General features: G+C 43.1%; 1 protein-coding gene across 4 annotated transcripts in view; it reads right to left on the reverse strand.

Moving 5' to 3' along the window:
* Positions 1 to 25,750, reverse strand: part of DDX31 (DEAD-box helicase 31) — a 51,015-nt gene extending 25,265 nt beyond the window's left edge. For 2 of the 4 annotated variants that reach the window (XM_075055528.1, XM_075055525.1), the window contains exons 1-16: positions 25,619 to 25,750; positions 23,736 to 23,989; positions 23,462 to 23,537; positions 22,940 to 22,983; positions 22,419 to 22,489; positions 21,757 to 21,821; positions 20,838 to 20,882; positions 19,201 to 19,242; positions 17,429 to 17,493; positions 16,499 to 16,618; positions 15,402 to 15,508; positions 14,412 to 14,647; positions 13,880 to 14,056; positions 11,141 to 11,200; positions 5,135 to 5,185; positions 2,946 to 3,085 (exon numbers count right to left, since the gene is read on the reverse strand). In XM_075055528.1, the coding sequence (XP_074911629.1) occupies positions 2,946 to 3,085; positions 5,135 to 5,185; positions 11,141 to 11,200; positions 13,880 to 14,056; positions 14,412 to 14,647; positions 15,402 to 15,508; positions 16,499 to 16,618; positions 17,429 to 17,493; positions 19,201 to 19,242; positions 20,838 to 20,882; positions 21,757 to 21,821; positions 22,419 to 22,489; positions 22,940 to 22,983; positions 23,462 to 23,537; positions 23,736 to 23,989; positions 25,619 to 25,678 (1,613 nt within the window). In that variant the 5' untranslated portion in view covers positions 25,679 to 25,750. The remainder of the gene's footprint in view (positions 1 to 2,945; positions 3,086 to 5,134; positions 5,186 to 11,140; positions 11,201 to 13,879; positions 14,057 to 14,411; positions 14,648 to 15,401; positions 15,509 to 16,498; positions 16,619 to 17,428; positions 17,494 to 19,200; positions 19,243 to 20,837; positions 20,883 to 21,756; positions 21,822 to 22,418; positions 22,490 to 22,939; positions 22,984 to 23,461; positions 23,538 to 23,735; positions 23,990 to 25,618) is intronic. The other 2 variants (XM_075055526.1, XM_075055527.1) reach the window with 2 other exon arrangements.
* Between the last annotated feature and the right edge of the window lie 13 nt (positions 25,751 to 25,763).

Genomic DNA, 25,763 nt, shown 5'->3' on the forward strand with positions numbered 1-25,763 from the left:
AAATGACTCGTGCCTTCACGGTGATGCGTTTTCCTTTATAAATTAGTTAGGCTGCCGTTAGGAGATAAAGAAATTATCTGATAGCTGTCGAGACAGGCGCTGCTAGATTGCAGTTGAAGGAACTAAAAGAGACATAAAGGGGGGTGGAAAAAAAAAAGGTGAACCTCACTGACTTTCTTCTGCCTCTTGCCTCCTCTCTTTGAAGGAAAATCTGCTAGTTACGCTTACAGCCAAGACAGAACATTTTGGAGTCTAACCTTTAAGAAAAAAAAAGGAACAAAGAAAAAAAAGAAACGTACAGAAAACATGAGTGTGCATGTGCATGCACATATGCATTTACAGTTAGGTAAAGGAACCACAACTTCAAGCCACACAAAGACCAAAAAGAAAGTTGCAGAGAGACATGCAGCTTTCTTGAGCCCCAATGGGAATTACTGATCTCAGCAGAGCCAAAGTGAGATCGTTTTGGCAAAGGCTAACACTGCTTTTCCACAGTGGAAGCCAAGGAGAGGCTTCAGGTACCAGTGAAAATTAATTGCGAGCCATTTCCAATTTCAAAGGCAGTCATCCCTAATTCCAAAGTGGATTTTCATCCAGGAACAAAGCCACGTCTGCTCTCATTACTTCCGACTCTCAACATTTCTGGACTTACTCCCATGCATGCTGGGGTGGGTGGAGGGGCTTAAGGAAAAACTCTGGGTCAGATCCTCATCTACTGTAAATCACCATGGCACTGCTCATTTACACCAGCTGAAGGCTGCAGGGACCCATCTCATGCTTTGTCTTCTTAGAAATACATATTTTATGAAGTATTTACATTTCAATAAACCCAGCGGGAATTTCATTTAAAAAAGAAAAAACAAATTAAAAAAAATCCACAACACACACTTACCCTCAACAAAAACCAAGATATTTAAAAATTAAGCAAAGAATAAAAAAATGCAAACTCCAGTAACTTGTGCAGTCCAAGTCAAAAGCTACAAAGACTTGGGGTAAAGAAACAAAAATTATCAGTGCTTAAGAGGATCGGTGACAGTCCAACACATGCTGTCTTTCGCCCTTGCACTGAATTAAATTGTCAGGATTATCACCATAATGCTCTGTTTATGAAGGGTAACGGCAATTTGTGCTGATGGCACTTGCTGCCTTTAGCTTCAAGCTGCCTTCCTGCATCTTCTCTGTAATTCATCAGCTCTCTTTTCTATCCCGTTGCCCCTTCTCACACCATGCGCTACTATGTAGGAAAAGCGGAGGACACATGACTGCAAACAGGCCAAATCACCCACCCATGCCAATTAGACACTCATTTTCTTTCATCTGAAGACGGGGGTCAAGGAAGGCAAATTACACTCCTTTTTTGGCAAGTCCCTTATCTGCAGGGCAGCACATTTTATGAAGAACATAAAACAAACAAACAAGAAAAGACAATCCCCAGAGTTGTTTGGCTCTACTGATTTGAGAAGTGAAGAAAAAAAAAATTATTCACATAAACCTCCCTCTGCTCGTTCAGCACAGTCTTCTACAGATTCCTGAAGAACACAGCTAGCTCAACAACAGGTCTCCTTAGCAGATATAATTACCAGCGTGAGTGACACTGCTCCTTAATCTTGTTAAAAAGCAACAAAATCGGTTAAAAGCATTAACATTTAAAATAAAAAAAGGAGGGAAATTTCCCTCTCCTCCTCCAACACTTCCAAAATATTAGAAAAATAGAACTTTCCACTTGGAGTTAAAAATTCACAATTATGTGGGATTTCACCTTTAAATGTCAGTGCTGTTTGTTACATGAAAAAAACCCCTGTCAGCTTAGCCCTCCATGTCTTGCTGGTGTCTGCTTAATAGATAGTTACCTGGGATGATGGATGGCTCTTTGTTAGACCACTAAATGGCTCACAGCCTAGAATAAGCCTGTATTTACTGCCAACATTTGTTTGTTTCAAGGATGCAAACCCAAATTCGACTCCAAGCAGCTCCACCCGACATAAACACAAGAAATAAAAGAGAACTAATTTGTGCATGAGTTTACAGGGCTCCATCAACACTGGTACAACACTAAAGGGACTCTACTCGGCTGATGTTCTGAAATGCCGAGAGACAGAAGTGCAGGGAGCAAGGGGAGTCACATATATCCAGCTGACTGTTGAGGAGCCTTGAGACCCGACAGCACTCCTGACTAGCAATGCTGAGCAGTGAGTTGTGGTTTTTCTTCACAAAAGGACCATTGCGCAAGCAGAGCTGGACTAAAATCTCATCATGTGTCAGCCATCAGGTAGCCAACTGCACACTGGGCTGGTCCTTACCCAGCCTGGCTTGCTCTCACTGTCTACTCCCAAGTCTGAGCTGGAGCCGGCATAAGAGAAGCTCTCTCAGCTAGTCTGGAAGCACACCCCACTTTTGGTCAGCACAGTCCACCCTCCTTATTGCCTTCCAGGACCATACTGGGCACTCACCACTTACAAAAGCCTCTACTATTCCTGTCACAAACCACTTACACAACACATCTTGGCAAATTACTTGCCAGATATGACCCACAGCTCCCTAGCTATTTCTCTGCCGGATCTCTCCTGAAGAGAAAGCACAATCTCTGACAATATGGTGCTATGCAGGCAGATGGCCAGTTAGCATTTGACAGGCTCATTTGACTTGTGATCTCCACATAGCCATGTTTTGAACCCAGGGCTAGAGAGAACAACAGAGTGCAAAGGATCTCCGACTATCGTCTCCTCTCTGCCCCTCACCACACACACTCACTCACGCACAATCTGTCAAGCTGATGATTTTCACACACTTTCCTTTTCTCCTTTTGCTAGTCTGGGGCTGTTCCTGGATCACAAGAATTAATAAATTCTTATTAAAACCTGCACGAGACACAGTCCCGCTGAAAGTGCCATGGAAGGTTAATTAGCAAGGATGAGCTGAAACTTTTGTTCGTGTTTCTGACTCACTTAATCTTGTGAGAAGCCAGCAAGCTGACATATTCTGCCTCCGAAGGCGCCAGGACAAGCAGGCTGTTCCCGTGACAGCCAATGCGAGCCGTCCTCCCGATCCGGTGGATGTATTCCGCAGGTGAAGCCGGAGCGTTATACTTCAAAAAGGGAACATGAGAAGGGAAAGGAGGAATTAACAGAACACAGCATGTTAATTATAAACGAGACACTCAGCCCGCTCATCTGAAACAAAAGGGATCTTAGCAAAACCCACATGCTGTACCTCCCTCGGAATTGGCCTGTTTATAAAGAGCCCATCGGGCTCATCCCTGTAACCATCACTCAGCCACCTCAGCCACAGCAGTTTTTTGACATGTGAATGTGACACATTGGCCAACTTTCAGATAATAGGACAGTTTCCCCATCTCAGTGTCTCTCTTTGCCTTTTACATTTTATTTCTATACAGGCACGTCAGGAACCTGTTTGCTTCCCTTAAAATAAAAAACAAAACAAAAAAAGACCCATAAACCCCAGCCCCCAGGAGTGCCCATCCAGAACAGGAAGCTGCCTGCTCTGCATTTGGGAGAAAAGCCATAAAATAAAAGATGACAGATTCAAATTCAGAGTTGGGCTAAATTGCTTTGTTTCGATTAAAGCAAATCATAGCTGGTTACTGGATAGAAGAAATGTAAGAGAGTCGAGGGAGTAAGTGCTTTCGGCAGCCTATGATACAGGTAGCGATTGCCTGCCCGTGTACAACTATCAGGCACTACGAAAATGTTGCTTAAAGCCCCCCCAAATATAGCAGTGCCTCTCATTTACTTCACTGGAAATCAAAACTGCCCTGTTTGCAAGATCTGATAAAGGGTGACATATTTCCCTCCCTTTAACCTCCCCCTATTCTTCCCCCCCCCCGCCTCTTTCCTGGAAAAATGAACATGCACAGAGATACTGCTCAGAAATGAGCCCTCAGCAGTTTAACTGGAAAAAACCCAACAACCAAAGCCCACTCTAGTGTTTATACCTGTGCCCTCTGGCAAAGTTTCTACTGGCTAGAGGTGTGAGTAAGATGCTGTGAGCAATCTAATTGCTCCCTGCAGGTCCTTGCTCTTGGACACAGCTCTCAGGACAGCTGAGATTTCGCCTTCTGGACACACAGAAGTCTCCCAGGGCTTTAGGTAATTTGCACTGCGTTCTAACACTGGCAACTATATCTTTGGTTAAATTATATTAATATACAGATCTGGGAATTAAAGACTTCACTTCCCCAGTCTTCTCCGACTAGCTAGCTGTTACAAAATCTTTCTTTTTTTAAAACCACAAAATTAAAATCAAATTTGTTACCTGAAGGGATGAGGTAGAAATGAAAAAGCTTTGTTGAGGCTCTGTGCCCTGTTCTTTTTACCTAGGTGTCACTTGATACACAAGAATCTCTGCATCACTTTTTCCTCAATTCAACTAACCTTTTTTTAATTATAAATCTTTTATAAAAATGAAATCTGCTTCATGCTCTCAACTTCCTCTTTGAAATGACAGGCTGCTATTTTTAAGGTTCAATCCATCTCCCTTAGTTTCTATTTTTTTTTTTTTAAAACACAATATTTCTGTCAACAGCAATGCAGCAGTGTTGGGGGTTTTTTTGGGTTTTGGTTTTTTTGGGTTTTTTTTTGTTTTTTTTTTCTCCAGGAAAATCTGAACTATGCGGTTCTACTGAAAGCTGAATGCTTACAGCTACCCAGCAAAGCCTCACTTGAAACATTCAGGTCATTGCACAGGCACTATGGGGCTACTCAATGTTTAACATTAGGATCCCACTTAAACTCCTCAAAGAACTGCCTCCCCAGCAAGCTCAGAAAAATAGAAACACAGAACTGCAAGAGAGATGGCCAGTACTTCACAAGATTTGGCTTCCTTTGCGGGGAAATGGAGGGTGCTTCCTCCCAGCCAGTGGAATATTATTACACAGCTGATAACACTAGAGTTATTGAAGAGGAAAACAGACTGTCAAAACCAAAGCTACGGTAGCAATGCTGCATCCTAGCAAAACCTTGAGTCCCAGTCCTGCAGTCAGGAACATGTGGGTCTCCCACACCTGTAGGCATCAGCACAAAGACCAGCAAACTGCAGAGGGAAGGTCTGGACTGGAAAGAGTTTTCATCTGAGCAAGACTGCACTTCATACATACATACATACACAGCAAACCTACCTGTACGATCCATGTAACTTGAGGCAGGTCTAGTCCACGTGCTGCAACATCCTTTAAAATTAATAAAGAAATTACTTTAGTAAAAATGCTTTGAAGATATCAGCGAAGTAAGAACTCTTCTGGGATGGCAATCATGCCAGGAAAAAAACTGGCTATGCAAGTAGGAATTTTATGTGCCTAGTTTTGGGAGAGATGGACTGGAGGTCAGAAATAACATTGAGGGTTTAAAAAGCAAGGAATATTGTTAACAGAATAATACAATAAAAAAACATCCACTACTATGGCCCAAAGCCTGGAGGATATAAAAACACCTATTTCAAAAGAGTGGTGTTGAATTACAGCAGTCTGTTACAGTCCCTTTACAATATATCTGAGAGAATCAACTATCTTAATGGTAGTGATACCTGTGGTTCTTCAGTTTGTTTCACTGATGAAAATGCACGCAGGCACCTACTGCCCCAACAGTGAGAGGGGCAGAATTAAATCTCTGGAAGGCAACACTATTTCTGAGCACACCTTTCTCCACAGCAAGCCTAAGAACTAAAACCAGGCTGCTTATGATGAAAAGGAAAATGGCCATAAAGCAAATGGTCAAGGATCCTAGGCCTTGAGTGGAATGTCCAAAGATGCACTGATCTCCACCTACAAATAATTAGTTCTTTCCTAGGTGATGGTCTGAAGTTGAGGAGCAGATGACTTGCAGGTCACCTGGCCCTAGATAAAAGGCCAACAAACAATTTAGCAGAATCTGCAGGAAGCTGGAGTACAGCTCAAGGAGAGGGGACTTCAGCTACCCCTTAAGATTTTCACCAGTCTGGTTTTGATTTGGAGAAACAAAACTCAGCCCCGAAGAAAAGAGTCTGAAGCTGCTGTCAGGAGTGTTATTTGATGTGCCAGCTGGTGAGAAAACCCATCAACTTGGAGAAGGACTTGAATGAGACCCTTTAGTTATCCATAGCCAGGATAGCTCAAAAAACATACCCTTTCAAAGAGAAAAGAGAGTTTAAATACTGTTCAAAACAAAGAGAGAGTGCAAATACTTTTCAATCTCCCTTCTTGATTTTCTGTTCATTAGTAATGTCCTCACATACTCCTTGGATTTTACATTCACCACGCGCAATAGCAGAGCAGGTGTGCAGGTTTAACTCTGTTAGGAAATGTTTTGGAACACATGTATCTTTTAGCTAGTTGCAAAATAGAATATATTAAGAACGTAAGCAGGAGCTTAATGTACTAAAAATGTGTCAGCCACCCACTGAAGTGTTTTCATGCAACTCCCACACACGTTAAAAGACTAGGAAGCTGATGTTTTGGCAGCAAAGGCCTTCCCATAAGCACTAGCCAGGTTGCTTTGTGGCTCCAACTGCAGTAAAAGAGGAGACACTTTCCACAGCGCCCACTCTGAAATAATACACACTTTTGCTCCAACACACTCATTAAGAAACGACTTGTTCCCAGAGTCAGAATGAACAGATGTACAAAAAGCCATTTAAAGGAGGTTGGAGAAAATAAATCAAGAGAAGTCAGGGAACACATACAGCAGTTACCAGGATAACAAGATTATAACCTCTACAGCATGATCAGACAGGAGTGCTGACATCTGATTCCTATCTGGCTGGCTCTTATATACTTCCACACTGACGAGTCTTTAGTCTTTTCCTATACTGCGCTCTAGACCCAGTAGTCTAGGAAAGGCTGTGTCTGATGAGAGGGCTCTGACCTTGGGACAGAGTCAGTTTACCAAAAATAAACAGATAGCCAAGCTGTCCCTGTGGTCAGGAGCAGGCACCTCCAACATGGGGAGGAGAAGTAGATGGCAGGAGCAGAAGCCATCCCTCTCATCCACCAGGATTCTTTCACTCCTCTTCTAAGGTACCTTCTCTCAACACCCCTAGCTGGGAAACTACTGCTGCAGACAGTATTGTTCTCATGTGCATTTGCCAAAGCAAGCAGGAAAGTTGAAAAGGTTAACCGAAAGCCTAATAAATAGCCAGGGACAACATTTTAGGAGGAGGCTCTCTCCCATCATCAGCCTTGTATTCACTATTGCTTTCATAATGCCACCAACTCCACTCAGCTGTTACTGACACATATCAGCAGCTATTCTCCCGGGGTTTAACTTGGCTTTCTTTCAGAAGTGTCTTGGGAGTTACTGGTAATTGGAGTGTTTTGCAAACTCTCAAAGATTCCTCAGTATCAGTCCACCTGCGTCTCCTGTAGCTCCTTTTCCTCAAAGACCCCAGTAGACAGCAGCAAGGTAGAATTAGGATAAAAAGTTTGAGTTGATTTGCTTTCCTCTGCTGGCAGAGCCCATGAGCTTCCTGCTTCTCAGATCTTTAGAAAAATACTTGTGGGTCAACTTACCAGGATAGAGAATACAGCCCAAGCAACAATTATCCAGTTTTACTAGCACTACATTATTCCACACACAGAAGCACTAACCCGCTGCCAGTGCTCTTTCAAGAAGCCCAATAGATTTCCAATGTACTACTCTCCCTTCTTTTCCACTGCCCCAGACAGCATTCCCCTTTCCACGCATGACCTCACACCACCATTCCTTAATAACAAGGAAATCAAGAATATGACACCTCAGCAGGTCACCACTGATTCCTTTCAATGGGCAACGGAAGGGAGAAGTAAGTGATCATCTCACAGGAGCAAGAAGAAATAAACTACACCAGGGCAATTTTAAAGAAAACCCAGATGCCAAGCAAACACGATAAAAACAAGATAATCTGAAACCTTAACCATATTCCTGCCCTGATCCCAATTGCAAGCCACAGAATGACACGGCATCAAGGTACAATCCACCTGAGGACGCCCAGAAATGCTGAAATTTCTGCTTCTAACAATTCGTGTTACCAGCCTGTGCTCGTGGTGGTGGGGTACGCAGGGGTGGGTGCAAGGAACGGAGGGCAAAAAGGCCACACTGAAAGAGAGGCGTATCGCTGCAGAAGATCAGAACCAACACAGCCACAAAAGTTTTGCAAGGGCCTTGGTTTGCTCAGTCCCTCTCACACAATCTAATTAGGGCAAAGGAAATTGCTAAAGTTGCTTTTGAAAGACACTCAATGGTGAGGTCTTGAAGGCCCTGAGCTTGACAATTGGCTGCCTACATGAGGCCTAGAAGTACAGATGGAAGGCAGCTTGCTCAGGTGCCAGGCTGTCAGTTGGATTAAAATGACTCATTTATTTACCAAAGAACCTCACAAAGTGCTTTAGCTAACAGGCAGAGAGGGCCTAACGGCTCTCCAAGCTGGGGAAGAAGCTCTCGCGCCTTCCCGGCCTGCCAAAAGTCATTACTGCCGAGTGTGGAAAGCCATCAGCAGGGTAGAGACCCCCGTCGGCAGGGTGACAGATTGGGCTGCGTAATCAGAGGAGGAAGGAGAGAGCACAGAAGCTGTCAGAGGCGAAAGCTCTTGGCTGGGGCCGCCAGAAAACTGGCAAGATGAGTTAGCGTGACTGAGTAAACAGCAAACAATCTCCAAATGATCTTTCCTCTCTCCCTGGAAGAGATGAACTTGTTTAAAAGGCACATCCCAAAGGAAGCCGCAAAGAACTTCAGTGAAGGAGAGAGAAATAAATCTGGATGAGACCCTCTGAGATACACGGCCCTTCTTTATTTTCTTGTCTGCCAGCTTATATTGTCTGGCAAAAATATTTTATGGAATATATTAATATACATATGACATAGAGCAAATTAATAAAAGGAACAGCAGGTCCCATTGCTTACTAGAGCGGAAAGATGGGTGGAGAACATGGCATAAGGGACAAGGGAAGGACGGGAACATTATTTGTGTTGCTCTTTTGTGAGCCAGGTTTCAAAATTTTGTGGGCACAAAATGTGATTTCGCAGTGAAAAGAACAGAACCATCTTTCCGCAAAACATTTTTGCTAATATGAAGAAGAGTGTCGAAAAAGCAATGCCCTCAGAGACAGGAGGTGGTCACAGTGCCTGGCTGCCCTTTGGACATCTGCGTTGGGGAGGCACCTGTAATGTGGGACTAGTGCAAAGTGTATCTCTATATTAAGGTGTCCATATGGTCCCCATTACTGTGGTAACAGGCCACCTCCTGGTTTCAATGCATTTGTCCTCCCAACATCTCTGTAAGATAGAACAGTGCTACTATCCCCATTTTACAGATGGGGAGCTGAAGCACAGGGAGATTTTGGACTCAGACACACAACTTACTGTGCTTAACGTGCTAACCATGTGCCAGCTGAGCCATAGTAACTGTAACTGTCAGGATTTGCATCCCTGCCTTGCAGTAAATGCAAAGTAGCTTAGACTGAAACGAACGAGGGTTACAGTAAATGCATTACCTTACACTACCCTCTTCATGGCAATCTAGATTAATTCACATTACTTCCCATTTATGACAGGTCAAGAGCAAACACACAACTATCACTGCTCAGCTGACATGTGGTTACTTGCCTTGTCATCACAATTCCACATCCACTTGTATGGAGTCTGTGGCATAGCAGAAAATTAAACTACATCTCCAGTGTCTCAAGAGGGTGATCCCATCCACTGGGATTTCTTTATCCAACTTCTTCTTCTTCCTACCTTGTCAATAGCTGTACGTTTCCTGGCAGATTTTCCCTGCCACAGGCTGCATTTCCCCTTCGAACAGTCTCACCCAGGAACTGATATCCCAGTGATTGCAATGATTCTGCTTTCTCTTTGACTAAAATTGAGCATTCGCTGTCTTTCCGAACTCATTAAACTGAAATTTCAGTAACAAGACATGTCCCTGAAATTTCTCAGTTATAGACAGCATTTGCATGAAGGATAACAAAGTTTAGCTATTTATTATTTAGAATTTACCAAATACTTTTTATCTTCAAAACACTTAATCTACAGGACTGAATGATTTAAGGTTTGCTATCCTCCTCAGCTGAGACACTGAAGTATTACCTCCATATATAGGGAAACTAAGTTATAGTTACACTTATGCATTGCAAAGATGCATTTTGACCTTGATCAAACCATTGAAAGGTTGTACCCACAAGCAGGACCAAGACTAGCATATAACAAGTACAATTTTACAGGTGATGCAATATATAATTTGGCAACCCTAAATCAAACACTCCTATAAACATGGCACTCCTTGTTTGAACCACAGGCATGAAAATAAGATAAACTTCAGCTCCCACTCTCTGAAAAAAATTGCAACTAGTTTCCTTTAAGAATAACGTGCTGCAAGAACAGGAGTCATTTCAGAGCTGGAGAGGGTTTCTCAGCTCTAATTACTCCCGATCGCTGTAATTTACAAGTTTGCAGTGGGTAGAAATCGCCAAGATTCACACATTTTCAGATCAACAGCTGCCACTATTAGAGAGCAAATCGTGCAGCCTTCTGCACCACTGCAGCAGGCTAGCTGTGGCACCGACAGGTCAGAAACGAGAAGCGGAAGGTGCCACCACAACACAAGGGTGCCAGCAAACTTCAGTAGAGGACAAGAATTTCTCCCTCAGCACCCTTGAAGGAAGCTTGAAGGGCAAAGCATGGAGAGCAGCAGAGCATGTGCATTTCTAATGACACCATTCTCTGGTTGGGCTTCCCTTCCATCCCTGCAGGTTTTTGTTTTTAACCTTGGGGTAGTCATTAAGATAGGAAATACCACATTACATCCAATTTACCTGGCAGTTATGGGGCATACTGCAAATCAGGATTGCGTTCTACTGACTGCATGTAGAGGGCAAGGCTCCAGCTTCAAATGAACAGATTTTTCCAGACACAAGACCATGCAAAATACTTAGAGGCCTCTTGTATAAGACACATGCTTTTTCTGTATATGGTACCTTGCAGCAAAAGAACATATAACAGTTTGCAAAGAGGGTACCAGTCCTTATTTAATATGTAGATGCAGAAAAAGGAGACGACTTTCCTCAAGGTCAGGCAGCGAGCTGGAATTAGAGCTCAGTGCCAAATCCTCTGTTCTAGCATTAGGTATCAGACAGGCCCATTAGCGCAGAGCTGCAAAGGGACTCTAAGTTACTTACAGTGCAAAGCAACGTGCCGGTCTTGGATTTTAGGAACTCCTGGAAGACCTCTGTTCTTTCCTAGAGGATTGAAACAGAAAAAATTAAAAGAGTGCTGATGCACATTACAATCAAACATAAAGCAAATCAGCTAATGGAACAATCTAACTATGTCTCATTCACTATATCATGTACAGCTTCAAAAGCAAAGGAATTGAGTTCACAAGTTCCAGTCAGACACTTCCTGCAAATGGAAAAAAAATCTATGGCTTACAGGTGTGGTCCCAGGTAGGAAGGCACAGAGTCTGGGGCAAGCCTGAATGCATTTGGTCAAATCAAAGCAGCCAACACCTCCACAGTTTGCACAGAAATATGGCCTGTATATGTCAAAAACCAGTAACTGTTTTACATGGAGAGGGGATCCACAAAAGATTCAGCAGCAGCAACAGAAGCACTGGCATACTTTATGGGCAACACAGGCTTTTGTGAATGCAAGAAAAAGCTGGGCATCTTAACTGCTGTCTGTCCAGTCGCATGATGAGCAGGATAAGCCGATTTTGTTGACACAGCGATATAGTCACAAGAGATCAGCCTCATTGTGCCCAACGGGGCATGCAGACAGTCACTGGACTGACTGTGTAATTATTAAGTATCAGGGATGCTCAGCTGCACAGTTGCTCATGTGAACTGTTGTGGGGTAAGTCTTCAAAGTAACAGGGCAATAGAGATGAGATCTTGGCCAGAAACCCCTGCCCAAGGGGGCAAGGAGGCAGGACTCCTGGGCCCTGCAGGCAGCTGCCACAGAGCTCCCAGGGCACCCTCCCACGGCCTTCCCACAAGAAAAGGCCTCGTACTGGTGAGGGCCACCAACGGGACTGCAGACACTGGGATGCAGGTCGTTCCTTCCCATGAGTGTCAGAGGCAGGTGCTCCCCAGCCTTGTCCTCATCACTGGTCTGCACCAGCAGGATTCCTGCAGCCCCCACTTTTAACAGGAGCTCAGGCTCCCGGGCAGGGCTGTCCACAGCCCCCAGATCCCAAATTACCCCACCAGCAGTTTTTGAGCCATTGAACCCCAGAATTGCAGGAACCTGCCAGTACAACTCCTCCCTTACCTTCAAAAGCCTCCTGCTTTGTCAGTCCCAAAACCTTCCTAAGCACACTCCAGTGAGTTTAACTAACTACCCTGGGGTGTGATTTTTTTCTTGATAAAAGCAACAGAAACTGATTCTCCAACCCACATTAAATCACAATATTTGCTATCACACAAGACAATCTCTGAGCACTAGTAACCAAAGGCCTCAGTAGCATTTGGTCTCCGCTTGCCAGTACCACCTATCCACCTACATTTCCTCTCCTTAGCTGTGGGAAACAACCACACACTCACACTCCCTTGTTCTGATTCCATTCACTCTTCTTTTCAGAGCTCAGGCTGTCTCTGGCCTCAGAAACACCATACCTGCTTCCTTCCTGTCCCTTTTGCTTCCTCCTTCCAAAATATCCTTGTTTCCATGTTTCAAGCCTTCCTCCTCAGAGTTCTAGCTAGGAGTTAAGTGAATGTCCTGTTATGTTGATGATATAGAAGAAACCTTACATACTTGACTCACAGCTAGAGGTACTGTTCTGGGAAAGAAGGGAAACTTGGGCCTTGCCGACACACTGAACCCTCTGCTGACAAAAATTAAAGAAGAGAGCACGCTGTATCTTGTTGACAATGACAGCAGCCGTGCTCAGCAGTACCATATGGGATCCACAATTTAGCTCCATTAATGCTCTTAATTTGAAGACATCAAGCACTAATTACACACTGGGTACTAAAAAGGCAAAACCCTTCCCCTGGTGCCAGCTACTTAGTGGTGTTCTGTTGGCTTAACAGCTGGTCAGGGTAGAGTTGGGCCAGACCAGGCCTGCTCACTCACTCAGGCAGGCAGGTTGAGGAAAGGCCAGACTGCAGGGACAGCAAAGCACATGTTTCTGGTCTCCACAGGATGGGAATGAGTGAGAAAAACAATGGCTCTTCACCTCTTGCTTCATCAGAAGAGCTCTATTCATTTACCATCTCTGCTGTGCAGCTCAGAGTAGAGCGGTAACCCTCTCCATCACAGACCAAGGGCAGGATCAGGGGCTGAACTTTCAAGGGAGGTCCCTCAGCTACTGAGAGAAATGCTGCAGTGACAGTTCATTTGACACTCTTCTCCTGGCCTCTCAGCCCTGTGTAGCAAGCTCCAATCTCATCACCCAGGCCTATCCAGCTAAAACCTACACCTATTTGGGGGTAATCACCATTACATTGTTATTAATCCATCCCACGGAAAAGAGCAGTCTGTCAAGACATGGTTCTTCAAAACCAAAGCCAAATTGCTCCATCCTTATCTAATGGGGGGCAACTTACTGGGTAGTAATGTTTTGGGGCTTGGATGAGGTCTTCCTTTGGCATTAAAAGCCTGTCTTGACCACTTGAGAGAGAACCATGGATACATAAACGGTTTAAGTGCACCCACTGGGAATACAGAAAGGCTGTCTCAGCCTGCTGAAATAACACCTCTTGCCTCTTCAGCTGTGTTTTTCAGATATAGCTACCAAGGTACTTTCCAGAAGTGGGACAACATTCTTATTCTCATTAGCAGATGGAAGAGTGAGGCCCCTAGAGGTGAAATGACTCTCTGTCCTCTCTTCTGCCCTCCTCCCCAAAATAACCACATAATAAATCATAGGGAATAAGGAATAAAACTGTGTACCCTGACACTTTAAGAATGCTTACTTCCTGTTCCATGTTGCCATGCAGTCGTAGAAACTGTAAGTGCGCAGAGGAGACAGATGAATGTTCAGGTTGTTCCGATTCTAGCCCTCCTGAAAGGACATTTAGAAGGAGCTCATAGTGGAATTCCACTTGTTCACAGCTGGAGAAAAAGATGATCATCTTGTGGTGTTTTTCAAACTGCAAGAAAAACAAGAAAATTGCACATGCCCATTTCCACAGACCTCTCCCAATTCCCTGATCATTATAAGATCTATGTGGCTTCCACATCTGGAGATACGATTATCCGGGAAAGGATTATGGAGTTTGACACCAAATGCTGAGACCACAAAAGAAGTATGAGTGCTGGCTGCACAGGTATCCCAATGCCAGCATGAGAGACGCAATAGCACCTCAGCTCTCTTGTGGCTCCCTGTACACCAGATGCACTTCAAAGCCCTAGACCTAAGCCATGCTATCCTTGATAGAGTAACAGATAAAGGAGTTGGAAAGGGCAAGGGGCTACTTAATAATATAAACACAAACAGAATCTCACCTTGCATTTCTCAAGGATAAAAGCTGCTAACGTGACAAGCCTCAGTTTGCTGGGGACCATCATGACATACTGCTTGAGCTTCTCTGGAACAGCAAAGTTTTCCTGGTCCATGTGGTTTGATGAACTACTGGCTTGTCTACCCGTTTGTGATGCTGGTTTGAGTGCCTTCTGGATTTCATCTACTATGGAAATGCTGATGGGATCATTCAAACTGATATCGGCCAGTCGTGTTACTCCTAAATCACAGAAAATGAAAAATACATGCAGTCCAGTCTGGGGTGCTGCTGGGGGGTGCGATGATACAGTCACATAAAAAACGAGCTAATGCAATTGTAGTAAAAAGCAATGAAGGGCAAGGAACTAATGAGCCATGCCTCAGACACTGACAGAACACAACCACAAACTTCAGACTTTTCAGGGCTTAGCCAGGCTTAGTTGCTGTGGGCTCAACTAAAAGCATCACAAGACACTACTTCAGCCAGCTGTGCTATTTTACATTACATAAATGTCTTGACCAGATAGACAGCATTTGGCAGTCCTGTTTTTTAAGTGTATGTGTGGAAAAAAAACCAGCAGATCTTCACTCTATCAAGAGTGCAGGAGTCATAAGACCTGGCTCAATTCTTGCCTCAGCAACTGACTTCTTGTACGATACTGAGCAAATCACACAACAGCTGTCCTGTCCTGTCATGAGCTTTTTGCCTTAATTCTATATTTGTAAAGGAAACAAACAAACCAGTGCTTCCCAGCTTCACAGTGACTTTGCTCTGGAATTTGAGAGATGTATGTAAAGACCATGTAAGTATATACACTGACAGAAATTCCAGTAATGAAGGACAAGTGTCATAAGCCCAAAGAAATCAATAGGCATTATTCCACTTCTGCAAAGGGCTTCAGACTGGGCTGTAACATAATCAGACTCAACTCATTATTTTTGCAGTTGCCTGTGTGTTATTCAGCTAAAAGAGACACCATCTGTCTATAACCTACCTTCTGTGAGGGTGGCTGAGAGCAGGACATTCTGACGTGTCTCTCTCTCGGCATTTAAAGCATTGAGTATCACAGCTACATCCTTCTCAAAGCCCAGGTCCAGGATCCTACAAAAACAGCAGAAGTGATGAAAGATGCTGTAGGAAGGAATGAGGAGAAAGTCTTAATGCTACATGAGCCAATTAGGAATAGAGGAAGTGCTAAAGCTGATCAGATCTTTGGCCCATCTAGCTTCATGTTCCAGCTTCAACTTTTGCCAGGGTCAGACACATCAGAAGACTGACAGAATTTCTGCAATGAATAATTGTACAATAATATGTCCAAAGGGGACATTTCTGCCTAACCCCAGATATCTGGTGCTTGGCTGAGGCCACTGAGCATGAATGGTTTAAGATCATGTGCACGCTCTCTCTCTCTTATTTTTTAAAGTTATTTAGTGAATTATGATGCAGAGGGTATCATAATTATTTTCCATATTGTCCTGGTTTTGGCTGGGATAGAGTTAAATTTTCTTTCTAGTAGCTGGTATAGTGTTATGTTTTGGATTCAGTATGAGAAGAATGTTGATAACACACTGACATTTTCAGCTGTTGATAAGTAGCGTTTAGACTAAGCCGAGGATTTTTCAGCTTCTCATGCCCAGCCAGCAAGAAGGCTGGAGGGGCACAAGAAGTTGGGAGGGGACACAGCCAGGACAGCTGACCCAAACTGGCCAAAGGGGTATTTCATACCATGTGATGTCATGCCCAGTATATAAACTGGGGGGATTTGGTGTGGGGCGTCACTGCTCAGGAACTAACTGGGCATCAGTTGGCGAGTGGTGAGCAATTGCATTGTGCATCACTTGTTTTGTATATTCCAATCCTTTTATTCTTACTGTCATTTTATTATTGTTATTATTATCATTATTAGTTTCTTCCTTTCTGTTTTATTAAACTGTTCTTATCTCAACCCATGAGTTTTTACGTTTTTTTTTTTTCCCCTGATTCTCTCACACATCCCACTGGGTGTGGGGGGAAGTGTGTGAGTGGTTGTGTGGTGCCTAGTTGCTGGCTGGGGTTAAACCACAACACATATCTAAACACTTGAAAGTTTACCTGTCTGCTTCATCAATAATCAGCCACTGAGTGCGACGGAAATGAATACATTCTGTGGACTTGATGTGATCAACCAGGCGACCAGGAGTTGAAATGAGGATATTTATCCCTTTACGTAATCTGTTTAGATTAAAACAAAAAAAAAAAAAAAGAAAAAGAAACAAGAAAAAAGAAAGAGGAAAAAAAAAGAAAATAAAACATACAGGTTAGCAGTAACTCTGGAATAGGAACCCAGAGTGAGGAACTGGAACCTACAGAGGAAAAATCATGGCCATAGTAAAATCAGCAGGGACAGTGATTAAAACTGAAATTTCTCGCACAGCTAAATTTTATCCTTGATCATCATTGATACTCCGAGGCATACTTGGTGATAAGGACAGGGTGGAAAGAACTATTAATAATATTAAAAAAAATAATCTAAAACACCCAAGCTAGGTTTTCTTTTCTAATTGAGTACTTTCTTTACTGTCAAGAGTAAACTTCTTTTTGTGTATACTTATATAGAGAGAAATGAAAATTCCATTTTGGATTACCAGCTTACAATTCAATTCTTGAAAAGGGAAAAGAAAGAGATTTTTAACACCAGGAAATCTCTTCTCCAGAAAGCAATTTCCCCCATAACAAACACTGTAGACAGCACTTGGTGGTAAGCAAATACAGGTGTTTGTCAGAAGAGAAAAAAAAATACTGACACAAGAGATCATCTTCTCAGAAGGCTCATCAACATTTTAGAAATAGATCCAACTGGGGGAAGTGAATACTTCCTGCTGACCCAGTCACTGTATCTGTGTAAGATCCAGGGGGATCACAGCTTGATCCAAACTCACAATCCTCTCTCACAGTAAGAAAAGCACTCTAAAGAAGAGTAACAGATAAAAACGCTGTAGAGCAGAAGAACCCAAAATACAACTTAAGAAGTTGGCTTCCTACCTGGCTTTTTCAGATTTTCTCTTTTCTCCCCCCATTAGCACTCCAGGCACAATCCAGGCAAATGGCTACAGAAAGCAAAACCAAGACCAATATAGATTCTTAATAAAGAGACAGAGCCTAATCCAAAAATGATATTTCTGGGCAAAAAAAGAAAGTACTGGGGCTGACAGCACTGTGCATCTGATTTGATCTAACAGATACAGTCTACATGCACTCTGTCACCCACAGCTACATATCAATGGCACCTTTAGTTCTAGCCAGGTAACTTGCTTCCCACATCATCTAAGAAGATAGAAATGCAATCATTTTTGCACCACTTCCAATCACATAATAATATTTCTTTTCCTTCTCGCCATGTAGCCTATATGTTCAAAGACAAGCTACAATGCTATTTCTTCATCTTGCCTTTAAGCAGTATCTTCCTGTGGCCAAGGAAAATTTAAGAAAATACACAGGACCTGTAAAGTTTATAAATACATACACAGACCTACATGCACACAGTCACCATGTCTGTGAACATTAAATGTCAGTCTCATTGATATTGGCAGGAGTTTTTGCCACTTACTTTAATGAGGTCCAATCCTTCATTGAATCCAATACTGTCCAATATTTACAGGGGAGATAATCAAAGCATAGTACTGCCATTGCCTCACTCAAGAGGAAATGCAGGACAGAAGCAGAGCACAGCTTGTAAGGACTGCACAAACGTGTGACTGGTAAATAGGCTTAAGTTTGCACGGGTCACTGCTTGCCAGAAATGCTCCAAAAAAATAGTTTCTAGAAAAAGAGCTTCTTTTTAAGGTTTAAAATAAGGAAGATGTCTAAACAAGATCCAGGCAATATAACCTTAGCAGTTGGCATTAGTGATTGTGTCAGAACAGCTCAATCAACCTTCTCCTCTCTCAGTAATTACATAACCATATTACACTTTCCAGTCATCCAGTCCTTCCAAGGTCCAGTCAGACCATGATCTAAATCTTATGCTTTGGGTCACTATGACAGTTTACACTGGACTTGATGGTTACTACACATTATATGTAACAAAATTGAAGGGGGTCAGTCTAGACTTCATCCTTTGAAGGACATCAAAAGTCCACTCATAGTAATTTCTCATTACTATGGAAGAAGACTGAAGTACTTTAAACCTCAGCATGACACAACAAAATCTGACTTGGTAATTCCAGCACTAAAAAAGACTTGGAAAGTGCCTTATTATTTCAAGGAAAAAAACAGAAGAGGGAGTGGGAATATGGATCAGATGAACGATTTAGATACCTTCTAGCCCCATGGTAAGATACTCGGCCTCAATTAAAAGGAAAGCACTATCATTTGATGATTTTAAAAGCCTTCTAATTTCTCCAGGCATTCAATTGGCAAAGCAGTCCACCAAGTTCTACTCCCCATCTGGCTAGTATTAGTTTCACTAAAACGGTACTTGTCATTGTGAGAGTTTCCATTCATAACTCAGACAGAAACAATGGCAGGTACTTCTAAAAACAAAACGTTATGAAAATCAACTACACTTGTTTATGAAAACATGTGCAACTAAGGTGCCATAATTAATCACTTAATTGTTCACGTAATAGTTTAAAACATGCCACAGGGAAATCAGGCACTTAAGTCTTAAACAGATTTATCTTTAAGGACCATATATCTTGCCAGATGCTGGATCTCCTTAAGCATCCAGTTGAATTCACCGGAACTGAAATTGCTTAGCATCTTACAGCAAGAAGCTCAAGGAATAAGAAGAACACAGAACATCGAATCCTTACCTTAAGTAGTTTCTGCATTGTATTAAAACTTTGGAGTGCAAGCTATGGAAATCAACAAAAGAAAGTGAGCTCTGAAAAAGTCCCTGGACTACAAAGATGGACAACAAGCCCCTATGACTCAAAAATCTGTAAGCTAGTCTAGTTATGTGTATCATCAGAATTCTAAATACATCCTTAATTTTTCTTTTAGAAGCCGCTTATTATTTTATTCTCTTGCATAATCTTTCTTTTATTATATTTGGACCTGTTCAAAAACCTCTGTATTGGTTCAGCTCCACAAGCCAGCTCTCAGGACAATAGAGACTTCTGCTGGCTTCTGTGAATGCCCCAGGGAGAAAACAAGCTGAAGCCACAGAAGATTTTGCTCCACTGGCAGAGTAAAAAGGAAAATGGCACAATTTCTGGAAGAAAACCACCACGAAAAGGAAATGCAGCCCAGAGGTTAGTTATCTTCTGGCAGTCAGGGCAGCCCACATTATTCCCTCACCTGACCCATGGAGTGATCATACCACTGGATCTTTCTACCTCTCCATCTCCCAGTCAGTAGAAGGGAGATGGTATACACAAAGCTTGCAAACCTAAATGTCTGGTCAGTAGGAAGCATATAGCTGTTGGGTTTCATGTACCATCTGACAGCCATTTCTGCTGTGGCAATGAAGAAGACCAAGAAAGGCAATGGTGCCACCCTGACTCATTCATGGAATGAGTATGTAAGCAGGGCTTAGTTATGGGAGTAGAACTGTTTTAAATGCTGTGACTACACACACTACATACTATCACTTGCCAGGCTCTCAAGAAGGCCATTGCTTTCAATACAAAGTAAAATACCAACTGTAATTACAAATTATCTTCATAAGTACTCTCAACGGCAGACCTTTAAACAAGCTTACGCACAGTTTCCTACATGCTTAGTATTCATACAGCATCCTAGAGAGGCAGTAAGTTTGCTGCTGTAAAAATTTAAATAGCTTCAGAGCTTTCTCCTTTCATGGAACCGAGCTGAGATATTGCACTGCAGGTTGCATAAAATATTGTGCCCCAAACTAGATACCTGCAATCAATTCTCCACATGGAAGTTATTATCATTTGACATACAAAAAAAAAAAAAAAAAAAAAAAGGTTGATACCCTCCTCTGAAATTGCCTTTGCAATTGCAAATAATATAAATCAACTAGAAGAGAGTTCAGTGGAGAAACCAACTCTTGGAAGCCTCATCTTCAGCATTCACTTACGGATTTAAAAAAAAGGGTTTTAAAAATGAAACGTTTGTATAAACCTACACATTTGCAAAGCTGATTTCATTGGTTTTACTTACTTCCCCTGTGTGAGCTAGGCAAGCTTCTCCCTCCCATTTCTCCCTCCCATGCACGGAGCTACAGTTTCTCCAGCCTTCACAATTATTTCCAACTGCATGAGGAAAAGTTAGAGATTCCTTCTTCCTTACTTCAGTATGGCACTGAACAAAAATGACAACACACATCTAGAGAGCAAACGCTCTTTCTGCGAGGGCAAGATTTCAGCAAAAGGACAGACAACATTTCCTAAGACAGTCCCTGGTGGACCCCCGTCTACATACTAAAAACCAGCGTTCAAACACTCAGATTCAGACAGAATCAGAAAGAAAAAAGGCCACCTACCTCTCTTGTTGGGACTAGTATGAGTGCATAAGGCCCATCACTGCGCTGCAAACAGAGAAGACAAGAGGTCCACTAAGAAGAATGTAGCACTGATAAACAGAGCACTTCCATGTCTAACGGCTATTAGCCAACAAAGTGAATTCTGAAGGGTTTTAGTACAAGTTTGTACACAACAGCCGCCTGGGGTATTGCCCCCTCCCAGCTTTTAAAAAAACCAACAATCTTTCAAATATCAATACTGCATTGCCTCCTCTTTCCTGCTTGGAAACCCTGCTCACAGTCATACCCAACACTTTATTCCATACGCATATTGTTTCACTCTTGTATTTCTGAGTTGCAGAAACACTCTCATGTTTGATGTACAGCAACAATCTGTAGGTAGCAGCTGCAGATGGGTTGGAAACAACCCAACAATCCAGGATGGTTGGAAACAGTTCAGCCCATAAGGAAAGTCAGGATGATCTCTTCCCATACAAGGCACAAGAGATGGCAGATCTGCAGCAGCATTTTCTGGTCAACCAGATGATCCAAATTGGGAGCAATTATCAAATCTCACTCTATGTCAAAGATTAGAAACTTATTACTCCTAAAGACATGACAGCAACCTTTGTTTTCAGTTCTCCCGGCTTCGAGATCATCACCTCTTCTGCACTCTACCTTCTCCAAACTTGACAATTTAGCTTATTTACAATTTAGCCTACTGCATGAACTAATAGGGAATGTGTAACATAGTTCTTGCATCCTCTGTATCTCAACAGTACAGGAGGATCACATAAGCCACATGCACAAATAAAGGGGAAGAGAGACTGCTTGACCTTTCTGTCAAGAAGAGACAGTGATGACTGCAAAATAAGAGCTGGATTTTATGTTTATTAATCTTAATACCGAAAGCAAATATATTTAATTCTGTTGCACCTACCTGTATTTTGGATTCCATTCCTTGCAAAGACTGTACAAGTGGAATCCCATAGGCAAGAGTTTTACCTTTTTAAAAGGGAGAAAATTGGAAGACCTTCCATCAAAAAAAAAAAAAAAAAAAAGTAGCAATTACAGCAAATTAAAGTACCATTCATCCTACCATTCTTAAACTAGGGTCAGAGTCTGGAAAAGTTTTAATTAAGTAGAAAGTTTCCAAAACAAAAGATTGACAAGCAATTCACCAAAGGGTTAAATTAAAAAAAAGAGAGGTGGTAGTATCCCACTAAGATCTATCTAAATAAATATTCCCACCCGCCCAAGAAAATGAGACATCCAGACATAGTTTGCTGTAGAGCAAGCACATAAGTTTGTAACGTAAGAGCGTGTGCTGCTCAGCTCTGCTGGCCTCCTGGATCTGCATCCCCAGCATAAACCTTGGAATAGGCCCATGTGCAATGGCTGGCAGCTGCATATCAACATTCAGTCCCACCACTGCGCTGTTACAGAAGTTTGCACGGCATCTGTCTGTGTCACAGCAGTCCCACGCCAAGCTTCCCAGCCTGTCACTTTTACGAGCTGTACTGGGAACGTGGGGGTTTGGTTCTGTTGTTGGGATCCAGTTTAATATGCCCCAGGGAAGGAGACTGACAATTAAATACTGACCTGAACCAGTCTGAGATCTCACTAGAGCATCTTTGCCTTGCAGGAGCACAGGAATTGTTTGCTTCTGAACACTGCGTAGCAAACAAAACAGATTAGGAAATACGAATGCAACGCAGGATAGAATGCCAAGGTTTTAACATACAGTGACTGTTTCAAAACTGTTTACCCCAAATTCCGTGCATCCATCTCTGCAGCGTAGCTACATCGCTAGAGGTAATTTCTAAGGAAAGCCACTGGATAGGCATCAGATGCAATAAACTGAAAAATGATGGTCTTGTGATTCAAGTACCAAATTAGAAGGCAGGACTCCAAGGTTCCATCTTCAGCTGTGACAACTGACTTACTGTGTAACTTACAAGTTATTTCTCATCCCAGATTTTTAAAGCAACAAACCCCATGGCAAATGGGACAGCTTAACAGGTACTGTGGTCTTCACAAAGCAGTAACATATAATGAAACAATCATAGATGATTGGCTTTAAGGGGTAGCGAAGTGCAAAATTTCTATATAAATTTGCTTACCTGGTCATGCTACTTATCTTTAGGACAGTGTTTATTGTGGAGATCTAGAGAGATAATAAAGAGCAGTAAACAGGTTTCATTGTCAAACTGTTCCTTTTGTTACTTTTTGTAGTACAAGACAGAGCAAAAAAACAGAAGACTGATGCTTATTCTCTCTATTACTGGTCCAGGGCAACTGGTTGCAAGAGTTCCCATGTCCTCAAAATACTTCTTAGCTAATCAGAATTACACCACTGCTGGTACATTGTGAAATAGCAGACTTGTTAAAATACTGCATTCCCAAATAGTTTTCTGTGTTTTTTTGGTATTACAACTGCAACCAGTGAAGGGTGCTGGGACAGTGCATTTGGGGACAGGTCAGGACGCTGGCCAGCACGCTGAGCTAAAAGCCTACAACAAAATCAGGCAAAGTACTGGCAAGCCTGTCCAAGTCACCATGAATAAAGGTGCATCTCAGCTCTCTAACCTGCTCCCCACTCAAAAAAAGCATGTTTCAAGGCATACAGCCTTCCTGCCACTCACCAGATGTGGATGGAGGTCCAACTGGCTAAAAGAATCTGTAGTGAATACATTCTCTTGCACCTGCTGCACTGCTTTCCTGAGTTAGGGGAAACAAACCAAAACAAAAAAAAGCACATGGTGTGGTTAAAAATTATACAGTAGTATTCTGTGTAAACAGCAATGAAACGACACGTACTGAGCAACTGCTTTGCCCAAGCAAGGCCAAAAATTTAGGACACTGAATTTCAAGGCATTGAAAAGGTTTTTTTTTTCCCCTCCCATTTGTCTAAAATACCTGTGAATTTCTGGGATATCAGGGTTGTTTTTAAACAGGCTGGACGTCTTAATGAAAGGTTTGCTCTTCTGGCTTTCATTTCGGTTGTCAGTCAACTGCTTCTTAGGAAGAGATTTTTGTGATGAACTTCCCTTCTCCCTGATGTCAGCTTCTGTAGCACATTTCTTGAAGGTGTTTATTGATGGCTTACGTTTACGTTTCAAAGGTGGGTTTCCATTTGGAGACTGGAGCTTTCTTTTCACAGCACTAGACTGCTTTAATGTTAACAAACAAAACAGATAGCAAGAATTCATTAATAACTGAGAATTAGCAACATGACATTATGTTGAACACAGACATCAGCCCACAGATAGATCCTTATTTTTGGAATCCCCTACTGAATGACTAAAGAAACTAAGTTTGATTTTTGCAGCTAGACAGTTCCTACTCTAACAGATTCACCACCATGCCTGAGACCTCTGAACACTACTGAAATGCAAAGAGAAATCTAAAATCATATATAGTCCTCATCTCTAAAGGATTTCATCTAGCTTCTCCAGTAACTGAGCAGAACACACTTTAAAAATCTCTCAAAAGCTCTGCAAATCTCCCAATTACATTAAAGCCATCCCTGTAGGCTTCCTTCTTTCTGTGGGCAGGAAGGATGGCCTGTACTTCACTCCAACTTACGCTTCTGCCAACTTTCAGCGTTTCTGAGCTCTTTATTTCTTCTTCGGCAGCAATCAGTTTATTTTACTGATCTTTCAATCATCTTAAGCAAAACTTTTGCTCTCCCCAGATCCCTCCAGGAACAGTGAAGAAGAAAATTAAATTTAACTTCCTTTGGTCCCCAAAGCTCTTCAATGTCCCCCAGCCCTTTTTTAATGAACTTATTTTTCCCGACACAATTGCAGAACTCCTGAAATGTGTGAAATGCCAGCACAGTCTTGCTCCACTTTTCTGCTCTCCCCCGCTGTTAGTTGCACACTCTGATTTTCTTTGTCCTCCTATGAACCACATTGTTTTCAAGTTCCATTACTTTTTTCACCTCTTTCTTCACATCTTTGGCAACGAACCAAAAACCAGCCTCCTTCCACCAACATTCACTACCAGAAAGATGATGGTGGTGGTGCCATACCTCAAAGTACCTAATAAAGTCAGGATAAACCCTAGCAAACACTTAACGCTCACACACTTTTGCATAACATTCTAAGAACAATTTAAAAATTAGAACTAATAATTGAAACAACCCAGAATCGCTCTAACAATAACTTCAAAATAGAAAACATCTGCTTAACCCATTCTTGTTCTCCTCTCCTCAAACTCATGAGAGTAAAGCACCTATTCCTGCAGCTCAGAGCATTCCCACAATTAGAAGTTTGCTCGCAAATAGAAGACTTCCCCTCCCTGGCAGCAATGCAGAGCATCTCTAAACGAGGCAGAGGCCTGTAAGAGCATTAGCCGCACCTTCAGCCCCCAGCGAGCCAAAAGCCGCCGACACCGCCAGGAAAGCGCAGAGCAGTCCCACAGCAGCCCACTTAGACGGATTAGAGAAGCTCGTACCTGCCGTTTCCCAGCCCCCCCCCGAGTCTTCCTCCTCCACAACCACCACCCAACGGGGCCGGGCCCGTCTCCCCGCCGAGCCACCGGGTCCCTCTGCAGGCATCAACCCCCAGCCAAAGGTCCGATTGAAGAACTTTTCGGACGCTGCCTCCCCCCTCCCCCGCCGACCACGGTTCCCCCGGGCCAGACCCCAGCCGCTGCCTCCCCCCACCCCAGCTCCAGTCAGGGCGAGACCCGCGGCCTTCGGCCCTCAGCAGCACCCCGGGTCCCAGCAGAGCGACGGCCCCGAGGACCGGCTCGGGCCGAGCCCCCAGCCTTCCCCCCCCCCCCGTCACACCTACCCGGCTGGAGCTCCGCGGCGCCGAGCTGAGGTTGAGGAGCAGCGTCCCGCCCGCCGCCATGGCCCGCTCGCCTCCCGCAGCGCCCCGGGGCCGCCCCTCAGGGCGGAGGCGGACGCGGGGCGGTGGTGGTGGTGGTGGCGGCGGG

Source organism: Buteo buteo, chromosome 23, assembly GCF_964188355.1.
Source record: "Buteo buteo chromosome 23, bButBut1.hap1.1, whole genome shotgun sequence".
NCBI classification, from domain to species: Eukaryota; Metazoa; Chordata; class Aves; order Accipitriformes; family Accipitridae; genus Buteo; species Buteo buteo.